Here is a 20,983-nt window from a genome sequence, read left to right on the forward strand (position 1 = left end):
ATAGCCGCATTTCCCACTAATAACCAGCCTATTCTGGACACCCAATTAAAAGAAATGCTATTAACTTGACATACTTCGCTTCATACGGATATTTTACAACTCACAAATCAATTCTCCAAAGCAGTGAACTCCTTAGGTGAAAGAGTACACACTATTGAGAACTCTATGGGAGACATGACCAATACTATTAATGACTTAATAGATGCTCATGAAGAAAATAAAGCTGAAAAAGAGTGGCTTAAATTTAAAATCGCAGATTTAGAAGACCGCTCAAGGAAGAACAATCTCAAAATCAGGGGTATCCCTGAAAATATACAGCAGTCTGATCGTAAAAAATATGCCACTGACTTATTCTCCAACTTGCTGCCAGCTATACCAGCCTTAGAGCTCACAATTGATCGCATCCATAGGATTCCGAAACCGTCATTTCTCCCTCCACAGATACCACGTGATGTACTACTTAGAGTACACTTCTACCATGTTAAAGAACAAATCCTATATAAAGTGCGACATCTAGGACAACTTCCACAACCATATAATACAATCCAGATTTATGCTAACTTGTCTAAACATACTCTAGATATGAGAAGACAACTTTCCACGATTACAAAAGCTCTGCGTAATCATAAAATTGAATACCGTTGGAAACAACCATCTAAACTACTGATACAGAAGAACGACACCTACCATACAATCACTTCTGTGGAACAAGGCATTAAGTTACTTCACACATGGGGTATTATCCCCGAACCAACTCCACCTATCGGAGCTAAGAAGAATCTGGAGAAACTTACGCCACAATGGCATTACCTTTCATTGACTAGATCCGGTTAAAATACAATCCTATCTATAGGAAACCGATCTATCAGCTTGCCCGCTGTGTCGTGCGATACTAAATCTTTGGAACAGCTGACCTTTGAACTAATTCCCCATTCTAATGTTGCAGTATGCATTGAAATGTTTACCACTGCAAGTTAGGGCCGGTTCACACAGGGGGCGACACGAGGCGACACGACTTGCCGTGCCGCGACCTGACAAGTTGCCCCTGTTCTGTACAATGGAACCGTTCTAAGAGGAGCGACTCGAGTCACTCTGACTCAGAAAAAAGGTTCCTGTACTACTTTTGGGTGACCTCGGGGCGACTTGCATTGACTTCTATACAGAAGTCATTTGCAAGTCGCCACTGAGGTCGCGGCAGGTCGCGGCGAGGCAAGTCGTGTCGCCTCGCATCGCCCCCTGTGTGAACCGAGCCTTAAGTTTAATGTTTGGTTATATTTTTGTTTGTGTTTTTACTTTTATTTTTTTTCCTCACAGTATCCTATACACAACTCATAGCGTTCAAAGGGACAGGTATGTTGTGAACCTACAAAATTTGAATCAAAACTTTTCAGTCACTAAATTTTTGGACATTCATAGTCATTTCAGACTACAGATTGTTCACATGGAAGTAGAATTTAAAGCTATTATCAGGCTAGTATGTACTTACTTTTTCCATCTTATTAATATCCTTTTATGAGTATAAAGTTAATATCCTTAAATACTAATGGTCTTAACCATCCAGCAAAACAAGCGTCAATGTGGCAAATGGCTAACACCAAGCGATGTCAAATATTGTGTATACAAGAAACCCATTTCAAAACAGGCGCTATTCCCACTTGCACCCATAAGAACTTTCCTCACATATTTACAGCCTCAGGCCAACAGAAAAAAAGAGGAGTACTTATTGCCATACATCATTCAGTTAATTTACAATTACATGAATCTATTGTAGATACCAATGGACGATACCTCATATTAATATGTACCATTGATAATACACTTACTACATTGGTAAATGTGTATGCGCCTAATAAAAGGCAATCCCATTTTCTGAATGGCCTGATGAGAAAAATAGGTAAATGCCGAAAAGGTGCCTTAATAATTTGTGGAGACTTCAACACAATACATGAACAAGAACTAGACACTTCTAATCCCAAAACCAGAACCAACTGTGCACTTAAATTTTTTTTGAATAAAAGCGATCTCTATGATGTATGGAGATGCCATCATCCTGGAGATCGTGAATACACATATCATTCCCTGGTACATAATACCTATACTCGAATCGATTATATTTTTACGGATAAGTGGTTATGGCAGCGGGTGAGGGAGTCTGACATTGCACCCATCACTTGGACTGATCATGCCCCAATTAGTATGACTATTCTACCTAAACACTCTCAAACGACCCATTTTCTATGGAGAACAAATGCATATCTTATCAAAATGCCTGCCTATGCTACAGCTATACAAAACCAGATAACTAAATTCTTTAAATATAATGTGGGATCGGTGTCAGACACCGCCACCCTATGGGGTGCTCATAAAGCATTTAATAGGGGAATCCTAATGCAACTGAATGCTCAATTCAGGAAAAATAAAACGAAACTCATTGAGAAACTTACTGCTGACATTAAAACATTCGATTCCCAAAACCAATCTCACCCATCACAACAACTGAAAACTAAACTACAAATATTACGACAGGAACTCAGAACGACTTTATTGGATACATTTGAAAAGCATACTAGAAAACTTAAAGCTAAATATTACCATACTAGCAACAAAGCAGGAAAAAACATGGCACTTCGGATCAAAGGCAGATATTCCAAATCAAAGATTCCATATCTATACCACCCTATTACTAGAGAAAAATTGCAAGACCCCCAAGACATAGCGAATGCATTTAGCTGTTATTATAGCTCCCTTTACAATCTTAAAGATGATTCTCAAACTCCCACACCTACCCCAAAGATAATAAGTGATTTCTTAGATACTATTAGTCTCCCATCATTAATTACTGATCAAATCTCTGATCTTAACGTCCCATGTTGAGTGGAAGAAATTGCTAGAACTATAGACCCCCTGCCCAACAATAAATCTCCGGGCCCAGACGGAATGATAGGAGAATACTATAAATTACTTCGAGATATACTAGCTCCCCACTTATGCTCACTTTTTAACGAAGCGGCATCCAAATCAGAATTTCCGGCTGAGATGCTTCAGGCCTTGATCATAACACTGCCGAAACAAGGCAAAGATCCCAACGCTCCCCAAAATTTCAGACCGATTTCATTATTGAACATTGACATCAAAATATACGCCAAAGCAATAGCGAATCGACTGATGAACTACATACCAGACCTCATTCACAAAGATCAATCTGGATTTACTAAAGGTCGACAATCTTCAGATGCAACAAGACGTCTGATTGATATTATACACTTCACTGAGAGACATCAAACACCTTCTCTGCTCCTTTCTTTGGATGCAGAGAAAGCGTTTGATAGGGTCCATTGGGGCTATTTACAGTCAGTGCTTTTAAAATTTGGCTTTCATTGAAATATTTTATCGGCAATTTTTGCACTGTATAAGGGCCCCTCAGCGAGAGTATACACAAATGATATGATGTCTAGGCCCTTTGGCATCTCGAATGGAACACAACAAGGTTGCCCCTTATCTCCTTTAATATTTAATTTAGCCATCGAACCTCTAGCAGAACGTATACGATCTGACACAAAACTATCTGGTATAAAAATTGGGCAAATAGATAATAAAATAAGTCTGCTCGCAGATGACATAGTGCTTATAGTGTCTGATCCTATTTCATCTCTCCCGAATCTCCAAAATATACTAACGACATTTGGAGCAGCATCATATTATAAAATCAATGAAACCAAGTCCCATATTTTAGACCTAGGATTAGATAACACAACCAGGCAGTTATTGTCTAATAAATACCCCTACCACTGGAAAGACGAGGGGATTTCTTACTTAGGAATCACTCTCAAAAACAAAACAAAACAGTTATTTAAAACAAACTTTTTTACCATTTAAGAAACATTTTGAAACAGATCTGACAACACTTAGTAAATTCGAATTTACATGGGCTGGTCGCCTGGCAGCTTTCAAAATGATGACCTTACCAAAATTATTATATCAACTCAGGTCCCTTCCAATATGTATCCCTAAATATTACTTTAAATCCTTATAAAGCAGTTTGGGAAAATATCTATGGAATGGCAAAAAATCCCGTTGCGCATACCATATACTAATTAAACATAGAAATATAGGTGGTGCGACCCTACCTGATCTACAGGATTATTATGACGCAACTCTTTTGACCCAATTGCAAGAATGGTTCTTGCCTACTCCTAAAACTTTATGGGGACAAATTGAGAAAGACATCATGCGACAGCCTAATATGCAATTCTGGTTACTTAGTAGGAAAATTAAGTCCACAATTACAGCTCAATACCCACCAACGGTGAAAGCGACGCTACACTCTTGGCAGAGAATCATCACATACAAATGGGATAAAACTCCAATCACGGTGTTAAACCCTCCTCTAACAGTCATACCAACATTAATTCCTGGCGTACAAGTACACGACTGGAATTTGGGTCGGGATATCAAACTTGGTTCCTTCTTCCAACAGGGCTCATTAAAGTCTTTTTCTCAGTTAAGTAATGAATTACAGCTTCCGAAATCTGAGCGATCTACATATATTCAAATAGAAAAGTGTCTGCTACACAATCCACAACTCAGAGCTTCAATGCCGGTTAAAATATGGTCTTTCCTCAATAACCATGCCACCTCACAGAAAGGAGTAGCTAAAATATACCCAATTCTAGGGGAAAAAAACATACCCAGCAAACTACCTTCCTTCCTTAAATGGGAACAAGATTTGGGGCAAGACTTTTCAATTAAACAATAGATGGCTTCCCTACGAAGCATATATAGGGCCACTGCATGTGTTACATTATGGGAATTGGCACAAAAAATTGTTCAAAGACAATACCTGACTCCACATATACTAGCAAAATTCAAGGGGAACTCGTCACCTAATTGCTGGAGAAATTGTACCCAATTGGGGACCCTATTTCATATTATGTGGGACTGCCCAAGCTTACATAACTACTGGCAGGCAATCTCCCATTTACTCATTTCCGTAACAGGTATTGTCCTTCAACTTTCACCAGAACTAGCCATTCTGAATATGAATTTACGTACGATTCCCAAACAATATCATAAAGTAGTAACACATATACTTTTAGCTGCGAGACTATCCATAACTAGAAAATGGAAAACTGACTCTCTTCCTACTATGACAGAAGTTATAGAATTAACCCAACTCCACCACTCCTACGAATTGTTATTTCCTAATGACAAATCCCTATATATTAAGGAACAACAACTATGGGAACCTTGGAGTACATGGTACAAAAATTATACTTCCACAATTTAGATAATGCTGATTCTTTAATCTTATAGAAGAAAGAATTCCTGTGCGTTTTAATATTTTTTGGGTGGCTTTAAAAATAATTTCATAGCAAAGTGACAAATATATCACATGTCTGTTTATCTGAATTGAGCTGCGGAGTAAGAATAGTTCTTTATTTTCCTTCATAAAAGATAACTACTGTGTTTGATTTTCCTTTAAGATGTTGGCCTATGTACTCCAGGACACAGATAGATCCCTGTGAGGGGTGTCTTGGGGTCCAGAAGTGGCCATTATCTATATCGCTATTTATAAATCTTACAATAATTATATTACGGACTTTATTATACAAGTTCTAAGAGACTTACTCTTGTTCGAGTCCCTTTATGACTATGAATATTAGATACTTGGGAATACTACTTTATTCTTTATTGTGGACTATTTGTTACTATGCTATATTGTGCTGAGAAAACCCTGTCACTACATTATACTGTGTTATGTTACTTTTGTTACTATATATTTTTTTTTTTTTGTAACCCTTGTTGTAACTAACTCTGCTAAAAATCTCAATAAAAACATTTGAAAAGAAAAAAGAAGTTTTCTTATTTGTTTCCCAAAGGCACACCTTATCTCCTGGCTCTGTAGGCTATAGACAACAGGGTTAAAAAGGGGGGTAATTAAAGTAAAAATTAAGGACAGGCTTTTATTAAGGTTGGTAGAGTAACCACTAGATGGTGACCCATATACAGAAAAGAGAGAACCATAAAAGGCAGTGACAACAAGAAGGTGGGACGTGCAAGTAGAGAAAGCCTTCTGTCTCCCTGTTGGGGTTGGACTATGAATGATGGTGACAAATATACAGACATAGGTTAAAAATATGAATGCAAACGGGAGAAGTGTGACTGTCACTGAAACTATTAAATCTTGTACTTTTACAGCAAAAGTGTTTGAACAGGAGAGTTCCAGAAGAACAACTGTATCACAGAAGAAGTGGTCAATGATGTTGGCTTTACAGTAGCACAGCATGTAGATCTGGGCCGCTAAATTTATGGAGGACATGGTTCCTAAAAACCAAGACCAGAAGACAAGATGATGCTGAAGTCTATTGTTCATAATGGATCTATAGCGCAAAGGGCAGCAGATTGCCACGTAACGATCGTAGGACATCACTGTGAGTATGAAACACTCAACTGTCTCAGAAACACAAAAGAGGAAAAGTTGAAAGATGCAAGGACCTAAGGAAATATTGGAACCATCCTTTTTTAAGACATTGAGCAGAGACGGTACAATACAGATTGAAACCAATATGTCAGTTGTAGCAAGATGGCCAAGAAAGAAGTACATTGGAGAATGAAGTTGAGAACTTGTTGAGACCAACCCAATAATCAGGAAGTTTCCAGCCACAGTCATCAAAAAAATCCCAAGAATTAAACAAAATATGAGGTTCTTAAAGGCACCAAGGTTCTGGTATCCCAAGAGAAGAAATTCCTCACTCATTGTTTTGTTCCATAAATTACACTGAAGTAATGAAAAAATATAAACATGGTACAAATACATTAAAACATACTGAAAATGCATTTTATACATCCAAACTCTTAATTGCAAAAGTGAAGAAACAGAGTAGACATATAGAAAAGAGGAAACTGGGAGGTTTCTTTCCAAGGTACCAATACAATGATACACTGCTAAAAAAAATGAAAGGAACACTTTGAAAATACATCAGATCTCAATGGAGAAAAATATGTTGGATATCAATACTGATATGGACTGGGTAATGTGTTAGGGACAAAAGGATGTCACATCGTTTGATGGAAATGAAAATGATCAACCTAGAGATGGCTGAATTCAAAGACACCCCGAAAATCAAAGTGAAAAAAAAAATGATGCAGCAGGCTAGTCCATTTTGCTGAAATTTCATTGCAGCAACTCAAAATGGTACACAGTAGTTTGCATGGCCCCCACGTGTTTGTATGCATGCCTGACAACATCGGGGCATGCTCCTCATGAAATGATGGATGTTGTCCCGGGGTATTTCCTATCAGATCTGGACCAGGGCATCACTGAGCTCCTGAACAGACTGAGGTGCAACCTGGTGGCATCGGATGGACTAAAACATAATGTCCCAGAGGTGTTCTATTTAACCACTTTCAGACCGGACCAATTTGCTGGTCAAAGACCAGACCACTTTTTGCGATTCGGCACTGCGTCGCTTTAACTGACAATTGCGCGGTCGTGCGAGGTGGCTCCCAAACAAAATTGACGTCCTTTTTTCCCCACAAATAGAGCTTTCTTTTGGTGGTATTTGATCACCCCTGCGGTTTTTATTTTTTGCGCTATAAACAAAAATAGAGCGACAATTTTGAAAAAAACGCATTATTTTTTACTTTTTGTTATAATAAATATCCCCCAAAAATATATAAAAAAACATTTTTTTCCCTCAGTTTAGGCCGATACGTATTCTTCTACATATTTTTGGTAAAAAAAATCGCAATAAGCGATTATTGATTGGTTTGCACAAAAGTTATAGCGTTTACAAAATAGGGATAGTTTTATAGCATTTTTATTAATACTTTTTTTTTTTTTTTTTTTTACTAGTAATGGCGGCGATCAGCGATTTTTATTGTGACTGCGGCATTGTGGGGGACACATCGGACATTTTTGATACATTTTTGGGACCATTGTCATTTATACAGTAATCACTGCTATATAAATGCAGTGATTCCTGTGTAAATGACACTGGCAGTGAAGGGGTTAACCAGTGGGTGGCAGTGTAGGGGTTAAGTGTTCCTAGGGGTGTGTTACTAACTGTGGGGGGGTTGGGCTTTCATTTAGTGAACACTGATCTCTGCTCCAATCACATGGAGCAGAGACCAGCGTCACTAGTTGCTAGGCAGAATGAAGAAATGCTGTTTACAACGGCATTTCTTCATTTGGCCACTCCGTGAGACGATCGCGGGGACGCCCGCGGCGATCGAGTCTGCGGGTCCTGCGACCGGACTCACGGAGGTCCCGACCAGCGCGGGAGCGTGCCGCTGGCGGCGCGCTCTCGATGGCAGGGCGGCAAATTTAAAGGGACATACATGTACGCCCATTTGCCTGCCCGTGCCATTCTGTCGACGTACATCGTCGTGCGCTGGTCGGCAAGTGGTTAATTTTGCTCAGGCGAGAGTGGGGGCCATTTAATGGTTTCAATTCCTTAATCCTCCAGTAACCAGCTGCATACTTTCGCCACATGAGGCCGGCATTGTCGTGCACCAGGAGGAACCAAGGACCCACTGCACCAGTGTAGGGTCCGACAATGGGTCCAAGGATTTCATCCCGATACCTAATGGAAGTTAGGGTGCCATGGCCTAGCCTGTAGAGGTCTGTGCGTCCCTCTTGGATATGCCTCCCCAGACCATCACTAGCCCACCACCAAATCCTTCATGCTGAATGATGTTACAGACAGCATAACGTTCTCCACAGCTTCTCCAGACCCTTTTGCCCCATACACACGGTCAGATTTTCAGACGGAAAATGTGCGATCGGATCATGTTGTCAGAAAATCCGACCGTGTGTGGGCTCCATTTTCTTACGCACAAAGTTTGAGGGCTGGATCTAAAATTTTCCGACAACAAAGTCCAATCGCATAAATTCCGATCGTATGTAAATTCCAACGGACATAGTACCACGCATGCTCAGAATAAACTAAGAGACGAAAGCTATTGGCTACTGGCCCATTTATAGTCTCAACGTACGTGTTTGATGTCACCTCGTTCAGAACGGTCAGATTTTCCGACAACTTTGTGCGACCGTGTGTATGCAACACAAGTTTTGGCCAAAATCCATCAGAAAAAATCCAATGGATTTTGTGGTCGGAATGTCCAACCACGTATGGGGCATTTCACCTGTCACATGTGCTCAGGGAGAACCTACTCTCATCTGTGAAAAACACAGGGTGCCAGTGGTCGACCTGCCAATTCTGGCGGTCAATGGCAAATGACAAATCGAGCTCCATGGTGCCAGGCAGTGAGCACAGGGTCCACTAGAGGATGTCGGGCCCTCAGGCCACCCTCATGAAGTCTGTTTCTGATTGTTTGGTCACAGACATTCACCCCAGTGGCCCGCTACAATTCATTTTGTAGGGCTCTGGCAGTGCCCATTCTGTTCCTCCTGGCAAACATGAGCATATACTAGTCCTGCTGATGAGTTAAGGACCTTCTACGGCCTCGTCCAGCTGTCCTAGAGTACCTGCCTGTCTCATGGACTCTCCTCCATGCTTTTGAGACTTTGCTGGGAGACACAGCAAACCTTCTGGCAATGGCACGTATTAATGTGCCATCCTGGAGGAGTTGGGCTGCCTTTGCAACCTCTATAGGATCCAAGTATCATCTCATGCTACCAGTTGTGACACATATATATCAGTACCCTCCACCTGTAAAACCATTCCTGTTTTGGAGGACATCTTAGTGCCGGTTCACACAGGGGCGACATGACTTGCAGCACGACTCACAGAACGACATCTGCATAGAAGTCAATGCAAGTCGCCTGAAGTTGCCCCAAAAATAGTACAGGAACCTTTTTCTAAGTCGGAGCGACTTGAGTCACTCCTATTAAAACAGTTCCATAGTACAGAACGGAGCGCGACTTGTCAGGCGACTAAGTCACCTGACAAGTCACGGTAGTGTGAACGGGCACTTAAAGTATTGTTGCCTATCTAATGCACCTGTTAATTTTATTAACACCAAAGCAGCTTAAACTGATTAACAACCCCCTCTGCTACTTAACTGACCAGGAGTTTAATGGACTTGATTCTATACTCTGATTAAAAGGTGTTCCTTTATTTATTTTTTATTTTTTGAGCAATGTATAATACTTACTTATTCGTCTTATTAGTTAGCACTTCATGCATGAATCATGTCACGGTGGTCTTATGTGAACCTTTGAAACAAAACTTCCAGTTTCCTTCATTCTCCTTGTAGCAGGGCCGTTGAGCTGGAGAAGCCTGAAAGGGGTAGATGCTTGCCATGTCCACTTTTTCCATCTAAGCCTTAAATAATTATAAATGTTTCATTTCAAGGACTTTTTATTTGCTTGGTTATAAGTAGTCCTACAATTTCTGTTACCTGGTGTTAATATTTATTTTTAAATAATAATAATATAATTTCTAATAACTAAAAGGTGTAAGATGACTGAATAATAAAATCTAGCAACATAAAATAATAATGAATAAATTACCTCACTCATCCATTTCTTTATGGACCTTGCTTTGTGCACTGGTCCAAATCATTTGATGGAGGGGGATTATGGTGTTGGGTTGTGTTTCAGGGGTTGAGCTTGGCCCCTTAATTCCAGTGAAGGGAACTCTTAAGGTGTCAGCATACCAAGATATTTTGGACAATTTCATTGGGAATGTCCTCTTCCTGTCCCAACGTGATTGCGTACCAGTGTACAAAGCAAGGTCCATAAAAACATAGATGAGCGAATTTGAGGTGGAGAAACTTGACTGGCCTACACAGAGTCCTGACCTCAAACCAATAGAACACCTTTGGGATGAATTAGAGAGCAGTCTGTCAGCCAGGCCTTCTCCTCCAATATCAGTGTCTGACCTCAAAAATGCACTTCTGGAAGAATGGTCAAACATTCCCATAGACACACTCCTAAACCTTGTGGACAGCCTTTCCAGAAGAGTTGAAGCTGCTATAGCTGCAAAGGGTGGGCCAACTCAATATTGAACCTTACGGACTAAGACTGGGGTGCCATTAAAGTTCATGTCCGTTTAAAGGCAGGTGTCCCAACACTTTTGACAATATAGTGTTTCTATGACTTATCATTTTGCAGATGGTTATAACAGAGATTCTTGTCATGATATTATACCAATATTCATTACATTGTAGTAACTATGTGTGATAATATTTTTTTTAAAAAGACAGAGAAAGCTTAAAAAAAAAAAAAAAAAAAAGTTGGATTTCACATCACTCTGTCTCTAAGCCCACGTACACACGGTCTGAGATTTCCACAACCAAATCCGTCGGATTTTGCCCGTCGGATCTTGTCCGAAACTGTTGCATACACACGGTCGGGCCAAGTTGGCGAAAAATCCGATCTTTCAGAACGTGATGACGTAATTTCGTTACGATGGGACTACGTTCAGGCTAGTAGCCAATAGCTTTGATGTAGGAATTTGATCTTTTGATGGTCCGATCAAAATTCTCTACACATGATCGGAATATGTCCGACCGGCCCAGTTGGTCGGGAAATATTTCCAACATGTTGGAAAATTGGGTCCGACGGAGATTCGGATGGAATCAATCCGATGCATACCACACACAGTCAGATTATCTGACGACACGGTCCGATAAGACACATTCCGACAGATTATCCGACCGTGTGTACAAGGGCTCAGACAATGATTACTAGAACAAATATTGAGAGGGATTCTCCCTGGTGGGGACATGGATGGCTATGAAAACAAAACTGCAATTTAACCCTGCACTCAATACAAATTGCAAGTGTGTATATAAATGTAATAATAATTATGAGCATTTAGAAAAATAAAAAAAAGTATATTTTTTTATATCTTTTATGGACATGTACTATAGTGATTTGGTCAATTTTTTTTTAGTGCTTATAAATCGGGACTTAAAAAAAAAAAATATGCTCAGATAAATACGAATTACTGCATATACAGTAAATTCATATTTTCACATGCAAACAGAAAAAAACAAAACAAAAAAAAAACATTGGTTGAAAAAAGTATGGTATTGATCGGGTAAATGGAATCGCCATTTATTTATCAAACATTTAGTTATGATTATCAAAGCATGTATTTTGATTAAGCAGAGTTCCTTTTTACAAATGTTTAGTTACAGGATGCATGTAAGCTGTTCTTGTGTTTGTGGTCAAATACCATTCACACCTCCAGCTGTAAATGGGCATTTTCCCAACTCTGGAAGTGATGTCTAGGTGCTAAATGACCATCAATGGTAAATAACCAACAAATTGATTAGGCCTACAAAGAGGCTCACAAGGTACCTCCACCCCCTTTAGAATTGTATAAATGTATTTAGGCTCCCAGCCTCAGGAGAGCAATTACTTCATCATGTGTACTGTATACATGTGCTCCCGTTCCTATGGCTAAAACTATAGGCTTGAATATTAAATACATCTTTTTGAATGTGGTTCAGCAGTCAACTTGTTATTGGAATCCCCCTAAATTCTGGGATTTCCCTATCGGCATTTACATAGGTCAATAGCTCAAGCTGAATTTTACACTCACAAAATTGTCTTTTCAAACTTACGTTTTAAAAAAAAGTAAACCTAAATATCTTCCTGATGATGCAGAGGGAACTGTGAAATGCGTAGAGGCTGTGGAAATCATTTGCAGTGTAGTGAAGGTGCCGGGAACAGGTGAACCCAGGAGAGAGTGAGGAAGGTTAACTGTGGAACAACATTGTCTTGCCCAAAATGCACCGTTTATACATGGCTGGATAAGCTTGGTGTCGGCTAGATGACACAGGAATATGTGAGTGCAATTTGTTTTTAAGTTTTTTTACATTAAAAGTTGGAACGTTTTACACTATGTTGGTTCCATATATTTTTTTTTAAGAGTATGTATAAATCTGTGGATTGCTGACTGGAGAACGAGCGAGTATAAGGAGTGGTTATCCATTGAATGAACCAAAGGTGAATTTCCATCTAAGTTTGGTGAGTGGCCCATTTCGTGGTGGTGGCACGAAGGGTGTTTTGTGGTAAAAAATTGTACACCTGAACACTGAAGGACTATTGATTGAAAAAGGACTGATACTAACATTGAAACTGGGGATAGGACCCCATTCCCGTACACACACGCTATTTGAGAGTGTACATGGATTGGAAATGGGGGGGTGGTTTTGGTATATACTTTTTTTTTAGGGGATTGTCTTTTGAGTTTTTTGAATTTTAATAATTTTGTTATTGGTGTTTGCATATGCATGCATTTTTATGCACAGGAGCAGTTGGTATTTGTTGAAACACTAAACAATAAGTAGGTGGTATTGCTCAGATGTGATTGTACTATATGAAAAGTGGTAAAGTTTGGATACATATATTTTTTTTTTCACAAAAAGGATGATAGGGGGCGCAATCTACAATCAAACACATACTAAATATCAATACAATTGACCTAAAATCATAATGAGGGAAACATGAAAGCTCCTATTTATTCTGAAAATTCAGGTAATCTGGTTCTCATGCTGACCTACTTCAGTATTTCAGTTTACTGACCTTAAGCAACTATGCAGATAAGGTGTGATGTGATATACTGTATGTCTAGCAGAATTTGCATTAAAAAAGGGGGGCTCTTTATCCACATATATTGTAGCATACTGTACAGTCTGCTCGTGCTAACTCTGTCAAGGTTTGCTAAAAATGTATTAGGGGGGTATACAATCCCAAAAGCCACATTTTCACAGTTGGTAAGAATACGTGAGGACAGGAAATGTGCTAATGGCAGGATCACACTGTGAAAATAAAGTATAATAAAAAAAATCTGTAAATATAAAATTTTTGGATATAGATATGCATTAAGAACAGCGACTCAAAAATAATAAAATATACATGGTATGTTTAATAATTAAATTTTTTTGTTAAAATAGTATTTAATGTTTGGGGGGGGAAAAAAAGGGGAAGGACATGTATTTATTGCAGAAAATACAAAATAGAGGTACCTTTAAATTGTGTAGTTGAGAGATCATCTTTTAAGAATTTTAATCTCCTCGTATATAGAAAATCTGTTCAGTAAGAAATAAGTGAAGCTGTAGCTCAGGCCCATGCCTCCAAACATTACGAAAGGAGAGGATCAGTCAAGAGTCATCTTTATACATACTCAGAACACCAAGAGAACGGTAATTGTCGGACTATAGGGACCTTGCTACGGTCCCAGAAAAATTATTAGTGAGAAAAACAAAAATATTGTTTGCATAAAAAATAAATAAAAAAAAAACACACACACATAACACCTCTTTTCCGGTAAAGCTCAGTAGGAAAAGAGCACATTAGCAAGCAAGGGGTTGCAATGTGCCAGGGGAAGGCGTAAAATGGCAGATTAGCAACACTATAAAAAGGAATGGCCTGCTGTACACTCTTGAGCATGTAGGCAGGTTACCTACAACTGTATCAGTTAGCTAGTGGTTGGTCCAGGCTGAGGGAGGGAGGGTGTGTGTCTCAGCTCCCAGGCTTTTTAGATCCAGCCTACTCACCAGTGATATAAATATGGGAGTAGGCTTGGTTTGGGGCCTACTCTCGCTTGTTTACTGGCCTTGCGTCAACCCTTGGGCAAGACATGCTGTGAATTGTGTGAAGAAGGCAGCGAGATTTTCAGAGAAGCATGGGAAACACCAACATGGACTGTATGCCTGGGCAGTCATTCAATTGTAGTTAGGGTCAGGATATAGGACTGTTCACAATGAACGGTATTGCTGGAAACTATTCAAGTAAAGTTCTATCAACTGTTCTGGACCTGTGGGGTAAAGTGCAGAGCTAAATGATTGTGCAAACAATAAAGTGGCAGTATGATATTATAATAAGAGCCAGTGTTTGGGACCTGAAAAACAGAAATAATGTACAAAACAGTGAAGACATAGTATCCATTGAACTGAATCAAAGAAAAAAACATAAGTGAGTCCAAACAAGTGTAGTTTGGATAAAAAAAAATGGTTCATATAAAAAGGTAAAAGATGAATGTTCAGCCTATAAAAGGGGAAATTACCCACGTGGGTAAGTGATAAACTCCTCGGAAAGAACACAGCCAAGAAGAAGGGTCACCATCCGATGTGCAGCCCCCACCAAAGGTATTAGGGTTCCCTTTACCGAATGGTGTGGGCTAACTGCCAGCAGCAAGGAGCCAAACAAGCAGAACTGGAGAGACTTGGACATCACGTGGACCAGCATATAGAATGCACACTAGCACAGGAGTAACATCCAAACATCACAGGAACCAATATGCAGGATGCACAGTACCACAGGTCCAGCATCCAGGGACTCTTACGCTCCACCGGTCAGCAAAAAGGGGTCATGAGGAAAGTAAATCGCCACATAGCATAAAATCCTTGACTAAAAATGTATTAAATAAGGTATTACACTTACATCAATGTGGACAAATATAGGCACTGTATATGGTGTGATGACAGAAAATGAAGAACACAGTATATAGACCGAACACAGTACGGTCCACTGCATTTCGTCTACCAAGACGTGATCTGGGGTATATTTGTTCTGGACCTGGTCTGAAGTTATTCAAAGGGGTGCATGTTGGTTCTGGCATATCAAAAGAACCAGGGTGTAACATATCTTGTCGTGGAGCCTTATGTGTAGAGGTAGGCTTCTCTTACCCTTCTGGCTCCATGGTAAAATGACAGGAGCATCTGAGCACAGAGTGAGCATGACTGTCTGACTGGTCTTCCATTGTACGAGGTTGAAGAGCAGCGAGTGCGTTGCTGAAGAGTAGGCTATGGGTTGCTGAAGAGTGAGCTGCGAGTTGCAGAAGAGCATGCTGCACCGGATGGAAGAACAGAAAAGGAGATAGGCACAGATCAGCAGATTCAGATGCAGGTAAACAAGGTCAGGCAGTCCATGTCGGCAACAGAAAGGCACATCAAGTACAAACGGCTGGCAGAAGAGTAATCAAAGTCAGGCCCTGGTTGGTAGCAACAGGCAGATGGGCGGGTAAGGAGAAGGAGCAGAGGCAAAATCCAGAGACAAGCCAGGGGTTGGTACAGGCAACTTCCAGGCAGAGGCAGGAGCAGATCAAGCTGGTAACAGAGAGTCAACCCAGGAACAGCTAGCAGGAATTCAGGAAACATAGTAGACCAAATGGCAAGGATCCAAGGCCCTAGTGCAGATTAAATAGCCGCCTGGCATTTGTGTCCGTGTGCACCTGTGAATTGGCTATGGACAAGACTTCTGTGCACAGGGATGAGCTTTCCCTGACACAGGGTCCGGAAAGCACTTGTGGGGTATAAAGTTTAGCTGCTACAAAGGTCCACTCTGCAAATTAAGTAGGAAGAGTGATGCAGTTGCTCAAGCACTAGCTTGAGACACAAAGCAACCAGTTGTTAGGGATGGTAACTGGTAAGGTTAGAGGTCCTCTGATAGCTGGGGGGGGGTGGAAATTCTGGCTCCTTCACTAGTGGTCAGTTTCCAGTAGCAGCTGGAGCCAAACCTGCATTATGGAGATCCATAGCCTGGTACCATGGGTACCACTGTAAAGCAGTTAACAAGTGCACACATAAGGTCCACATTATATGCATGGCGGGACCACATTCTGTTACAGGGAGCAAGGTATCAGAGGTACACTGGACAGGGCTCTGGCTCAACAATGTCCCTCCTAATGCAACCTACATCAAGTTACAGTGTGTAGTGACACGGGACAGTACTTTTATGAAAGAACTCTGCACTTTTACTGCACACCGTGTGGTGGGTCATCTCTAAGTTGGGGAACTGCCTTAAAGTTAGACGTTTCACATGATGCCAGTCTCTACCTGGTCCCAGGCATTGATAAGAGCGCTCCATGTAAAAGGTACCCCTATATGCAGGGCAAGTAGGCCCCAACCCCCCCCCCCAAACTAAAATCAGTACACTCACAAGAAAAGGTTAAACAGGGCTTGTCATCTACATCTCAATAATGCACACCATGTTCCTATAAATTGACCCTCAGTATAAGCTCCAGCTGTCTGACTTTAACCGAAAGAAGCTGGATTTGGGGGGGGGAGGGGGGGGACAAGCCACGCCTCCCTCATAGCAAGATCCTGCACACCCTATCGTGTGGCTCCAGGCACAGCACTGGCTTGGCCGGCAGTCAGGAACATCCTTTTTTGTGAGATCAGTCAGGGTGCTTAGGCCAAAGCACAGCGGTGGCCATTTTCCGGACAGAGTTAGCCTCCCACACTGGAGCTTATACCAGAGGGTCAATAGTAAGAACCCGGTGTACAACATTGCAATGGGGAGGTGTGGATGACAAGTCCTGCTTAACCTTTGCCTGTGAGTGTCTGGATTTGAGGTTTTTTTCACTTTATTAAAGGGCAGTACACCAAAGCCTGTGTGCTTTTTTTTTTTTTTTTTTTAAAGTCGATCTCGCCATTAAAGTGTATGTAAACCCGAAAACAAATTTTGATGTCATAATGTAGAGTATAAGATTTCCTATCATTTGAGTCTTGCCACAAAGAGTTAATCCATCTCTGAGCAATCCTCTTATTATTCAGTGATTTAAATCTTGACAAACCGAGAAAAAATGTCAAATCCTCCCCCTTGCTGTGAGTGACAGGTGATTTACATATCTCATGCACTAGCCGAAGACGTTCATTATTTTTTATTTTTATTTTTTAATTTCCTCCCACTCCTTTCTTCTGCTGCTCTGTAAGGATTGGATGTTCCCCACCTCAGCATGATTGGGCATGCTGAAGTCATGTGGGGACTTTCCTGTCTTTTCACTGGATGTTAGAGATCATAGCAATAGTTCAGTGTAAGAAATACACTGGACTGGAGAATAATATGCATATTGACAAGGGAAGTGTAGAGGTGGGCAGGAAGTCTACCGACATCACGACTCCAGACAACAGACCCACCCACAAAATGTGCAGTTTTTCATGTCTCATAGCAGACAGAGTGGAGACATTTGACAGGTAAAGACACATGCAGGAGGAATGTAAATCCTTATAGATAACCCCTATGGCAGTAGTTTAGCAAGGATGACCTTGGGTTTACATCCACTTTAAGTCTTATTTTCCAACTTAACAGACCAAGCTGTCCAGCAAATGTGTGCAGTTAGGGGGGTCAAGACAAACCACTTAAAGAGGAAGTAAACCCTGGTGGGTTCTACTTCCTCTTTATTTTCCTACAAAGGTAAATCATAATGGGCTACTATGCATCAAATAGCAGCCCACTACATGTCACTTACCTGAAACCAAAGCCTGCGATGTCGCCACTGTCCCCACAAGCAGAGAGCATCCATCTTCACCCCTCTTCCTTCCAGGGCCGCAAACTCCAGCTTTGTGACTAGCTGGAGTCACGCGACATCAAACCCGTGCCGGAGCCATCAGTCACGGCATGACCTGCCCTTTCTGAAGTGTTCACGCACCATAGTCATCGGCTCATGGCTTTTTTTGTAAGTACCGTATAACACACACTTTTTTCCACTTAAAATCAGGGGAAAAATCGCGGGTGCATGTTATATGCCGATGCTCCAAGATTTGCGCACAATTTTTTTGGATCTGGGTGGCTTTCGGCCCTTCCCCAGAAGGTCCGAGAGCCACAGAGATACACAGGACATCTTGGTGGCGCCATTTAAAAAAAAAAAATAAAATAAGCGGACAATGCACTAAGGTTACAACGACGGACAAGCTGCATGACAAGGCTGCAATTGAGGACAGGCTTCAGATGGACATTGACAAGGCTGCATTGATGGGCATTTAAATGTAAGCTTTTTTTTTTCCTTAAATTTTCCTCCTAAAAAGTTTTCCACAAAATTCCTTCCCAAAACTTGGGGTGCGTGTTATACGCCGATAAATACGGTATATCTGTAGCACTAACCCCCCCAAAGGAGCTGCTGGTTTGATTGGGCTTATCGTTACCTTCTACACCTTGGATTTGCATCTAGGGGTTTCGTGTGGTAGATGGCCCAGAAACTTTAGAGCCTGACGACAGATCCACTTAAAGGGATTTTTATTTGCAAAAACATTGTTAACAGTCTCTTAGTATAGGAGCAGAGAGTTAGTAAGAAAGTCCAGCTACTCTTAGTGTCAATAATAAAAGGACTTGCTTACTTCAACTAAATCCAGAGAATAGCCATTTACAGCTGGATGTTCACTCAAGTGAACTAGTCCCTCTCTCACAAGGCCTAGCAGCCAACAAGGTGCTTAAATCAGGAATAAGTCTCTGCCACAGACTTTGTTGTAGAACATGTAGGAAACTAGGACACTCATGTGGTACCAGTATCTTTCAGCCAGTTTGGCGATACCCACGAAACTGGAGTCACTTCGGTACTTCAGCCCTACCAGGCTCTTGCTAAGAAGCCAACCCGTGCGTGACCTTCTTCTGAAGAGTCCTCACCTGGATAGCTATGAAGTGGCTGGTCCTCTCCACGACCGGAGATGGCACCGGACCACCTCAGAATCCTTTCCTTAGTTTCCCTGCCTCGGGCTAGCCAGCCCCAAGACAAAGTCAGGTGGATCCATAGCATAGTCAGGAAGACCAGGACCATGGAGTCAGAACACACACACAAAAAAAAAAAAAAACTCACACTGCTTAGAAAAGCATTAGCTGGAGTACAACTTTAATTACCGTATATACTCGAGTATAGGCCGACCCGAATATAAGCCGAGGCCCCAATTTACCCCAAAAAAACTGGCAAACTTATTGACTCGTGTATAAGCCGAGGGTGAGACATGCCTGTCCATCCCTGTGTGTGTGTCCGTCCATCCCTGTGTGTCCGTCCATCCCTGTGTGTGTGTGTGTCCATCCATCCCTGTGTGTGTGTCTCCATCCATCCATCCATCCCTGTGTGTGTGTGTGTGTGTGTCTCCATCCATCCATCCATCCCTGTGTGTGTCTCCATCCATCCATCCATCCATCCATCCCTGTGTGTGTGTGTGTGTGTGTCTCCATCCATCCATCCCTGTGTGTGTGTGTGTGTGTGTGTGTGTGTCTCCATCCATCCATCCCTGTGTGTGTGTGTGTGTGTGTGTGTGTGTGTCTCCATCCATCCATCCCTGTGTGTGTGTGTGTGTGTGTGTGTGTGTGTTGTGTGTGTGTGTGTGTCCATCCATCCCATCCCTGTGTGTGTGTCTCCATCCATCCATCCATCCTGTGTGTGTGTGTGTGTGTGTGTGTGTGTGTGTGTGTGTCTCCATCCATCCATCCCTGTGTGTGTGTGTGTCTCCATCCATCCATCCCATCCCTGTGTGTGTGTGTGTCTCCATCCATCCATCCATCCTGTGTGTGTGTGTGTGTCTCCATCCATCCATCCATCCATCCCTGTGTGTGTGTGTGTGTCTCCATCCATCCATCCATCCCTGTGTGTGTGTGTGTGTGTCTCCATCCATCCATCCGTATGCGTGCGCGTGTGCGTGTGCGTGTGTGTGTGTGTGTGTGTGTGTGTGTGTCCAGCCTACCTGTGTCCCGAGCCTCCGTGTCGTGCCTTGCCTTCGTCCCGTCCCATCCCGTGCCTTGCCTCCGTCCCGTGCCCTCTTCGTCGGCGGCCATTGTAAAATTCAAAAGCCGCGCCTCCTCCTTCGCCTGTGATAGGCGGAACACTGAATTTCCCAGCAGCCTGTGTTCCGCCTATCACGGACGTCGTATCATCCTCGTCCGTAGTACGAGGATGAGCGGATGCCCGTGATAGGCGGAACACAGGCTGCTGGGAAATTCAGTGTTCCGCCTATCACAGGCGAAGGCGGAGCCGGAGGCGCGGCTTTTGAATCATAGAATGGCCGCTGTCTGTCTGCTCGACACGCTGATCGAGCGGGCAGACAGCGATGACTCGAGTATAGCCGAGGGGGGCACTTTCAGCCTCAAAAAAGAGGCTGAAAATCTCGGCTTATACTCGAGTATATACGGTAAGTCAAGTTCTTCTAAATTTGCTATTCCAGATAACACTACCCATTTCCCTATACTGACAATGCAGCTGTCTCCATCCAGTGTTTAGACAGTTTAAGCCAGAAAGTGCATCAGCGGCCATGTTTAAAAAAAAAAAAAAAAAAAACACACACC

The 20,983-nt window shown here is 41.7% G+C and overlaps 2 protein-coding genes across 2 annotated transcripts in view; both read right to left on the minus strand.

Annotated features, from left to right (window-relative positions):
- Positions 1–4,156: 4,156 nt before the first annotated feature.
- LOC143964085 (olfactory receptor 5P56-like) lies at positions 4,157–14,054 on the minus strand. The gene is made up of 2 exons (XM_077473795.1): positions 13,948–14,054; positions 4,157–6,778 (listed from the first exon to the last, which is right to left on the minus strand). The coding sequence occupies exons 1-2, from the start codon at positions 13,972–13,974 to the stop codon at positions 5,756–5,758; spliced, it is 1,050 nt and encodes a 349-aa protein (XP_077329921.1). The 5' UTR covers positions 13,975–14,054; the 3' UTR covers positions 4,157–5,755.
- A 742-nt stretch (positions 14,055–14,796) lies between these two features.
- LOC143962417 (uncharacterized) overlaps positions 14,797–20,983 on the minus strand; it is a 33,554-nt gene continuing 27,367 nt past the window's right edge. Inside the window, 1 exon segment of the mRNA XM_077471697.1 lies at positions 14,797–14,822. Within this exon segment, the coding sequence (XP_077327823.1) occupies positions 14,797–14,822 (26 nt within the window).

Source organism: Lithobates pipiens, unplaced genomic scaffold (genome assembly GCF_037356315.1).
Source record: "Lithobates pipiens isolate NorthernLeopardFrog02 unplaced genomic scaffold, aLitPip1_a1.2 Scaffold_8, whole genome shotgun sequence".
NCBI lineage: Eukaryota > Metazoa > Chordata > Amphibia > Anura > Ranidae > Lithobates > Lithobates pipiens.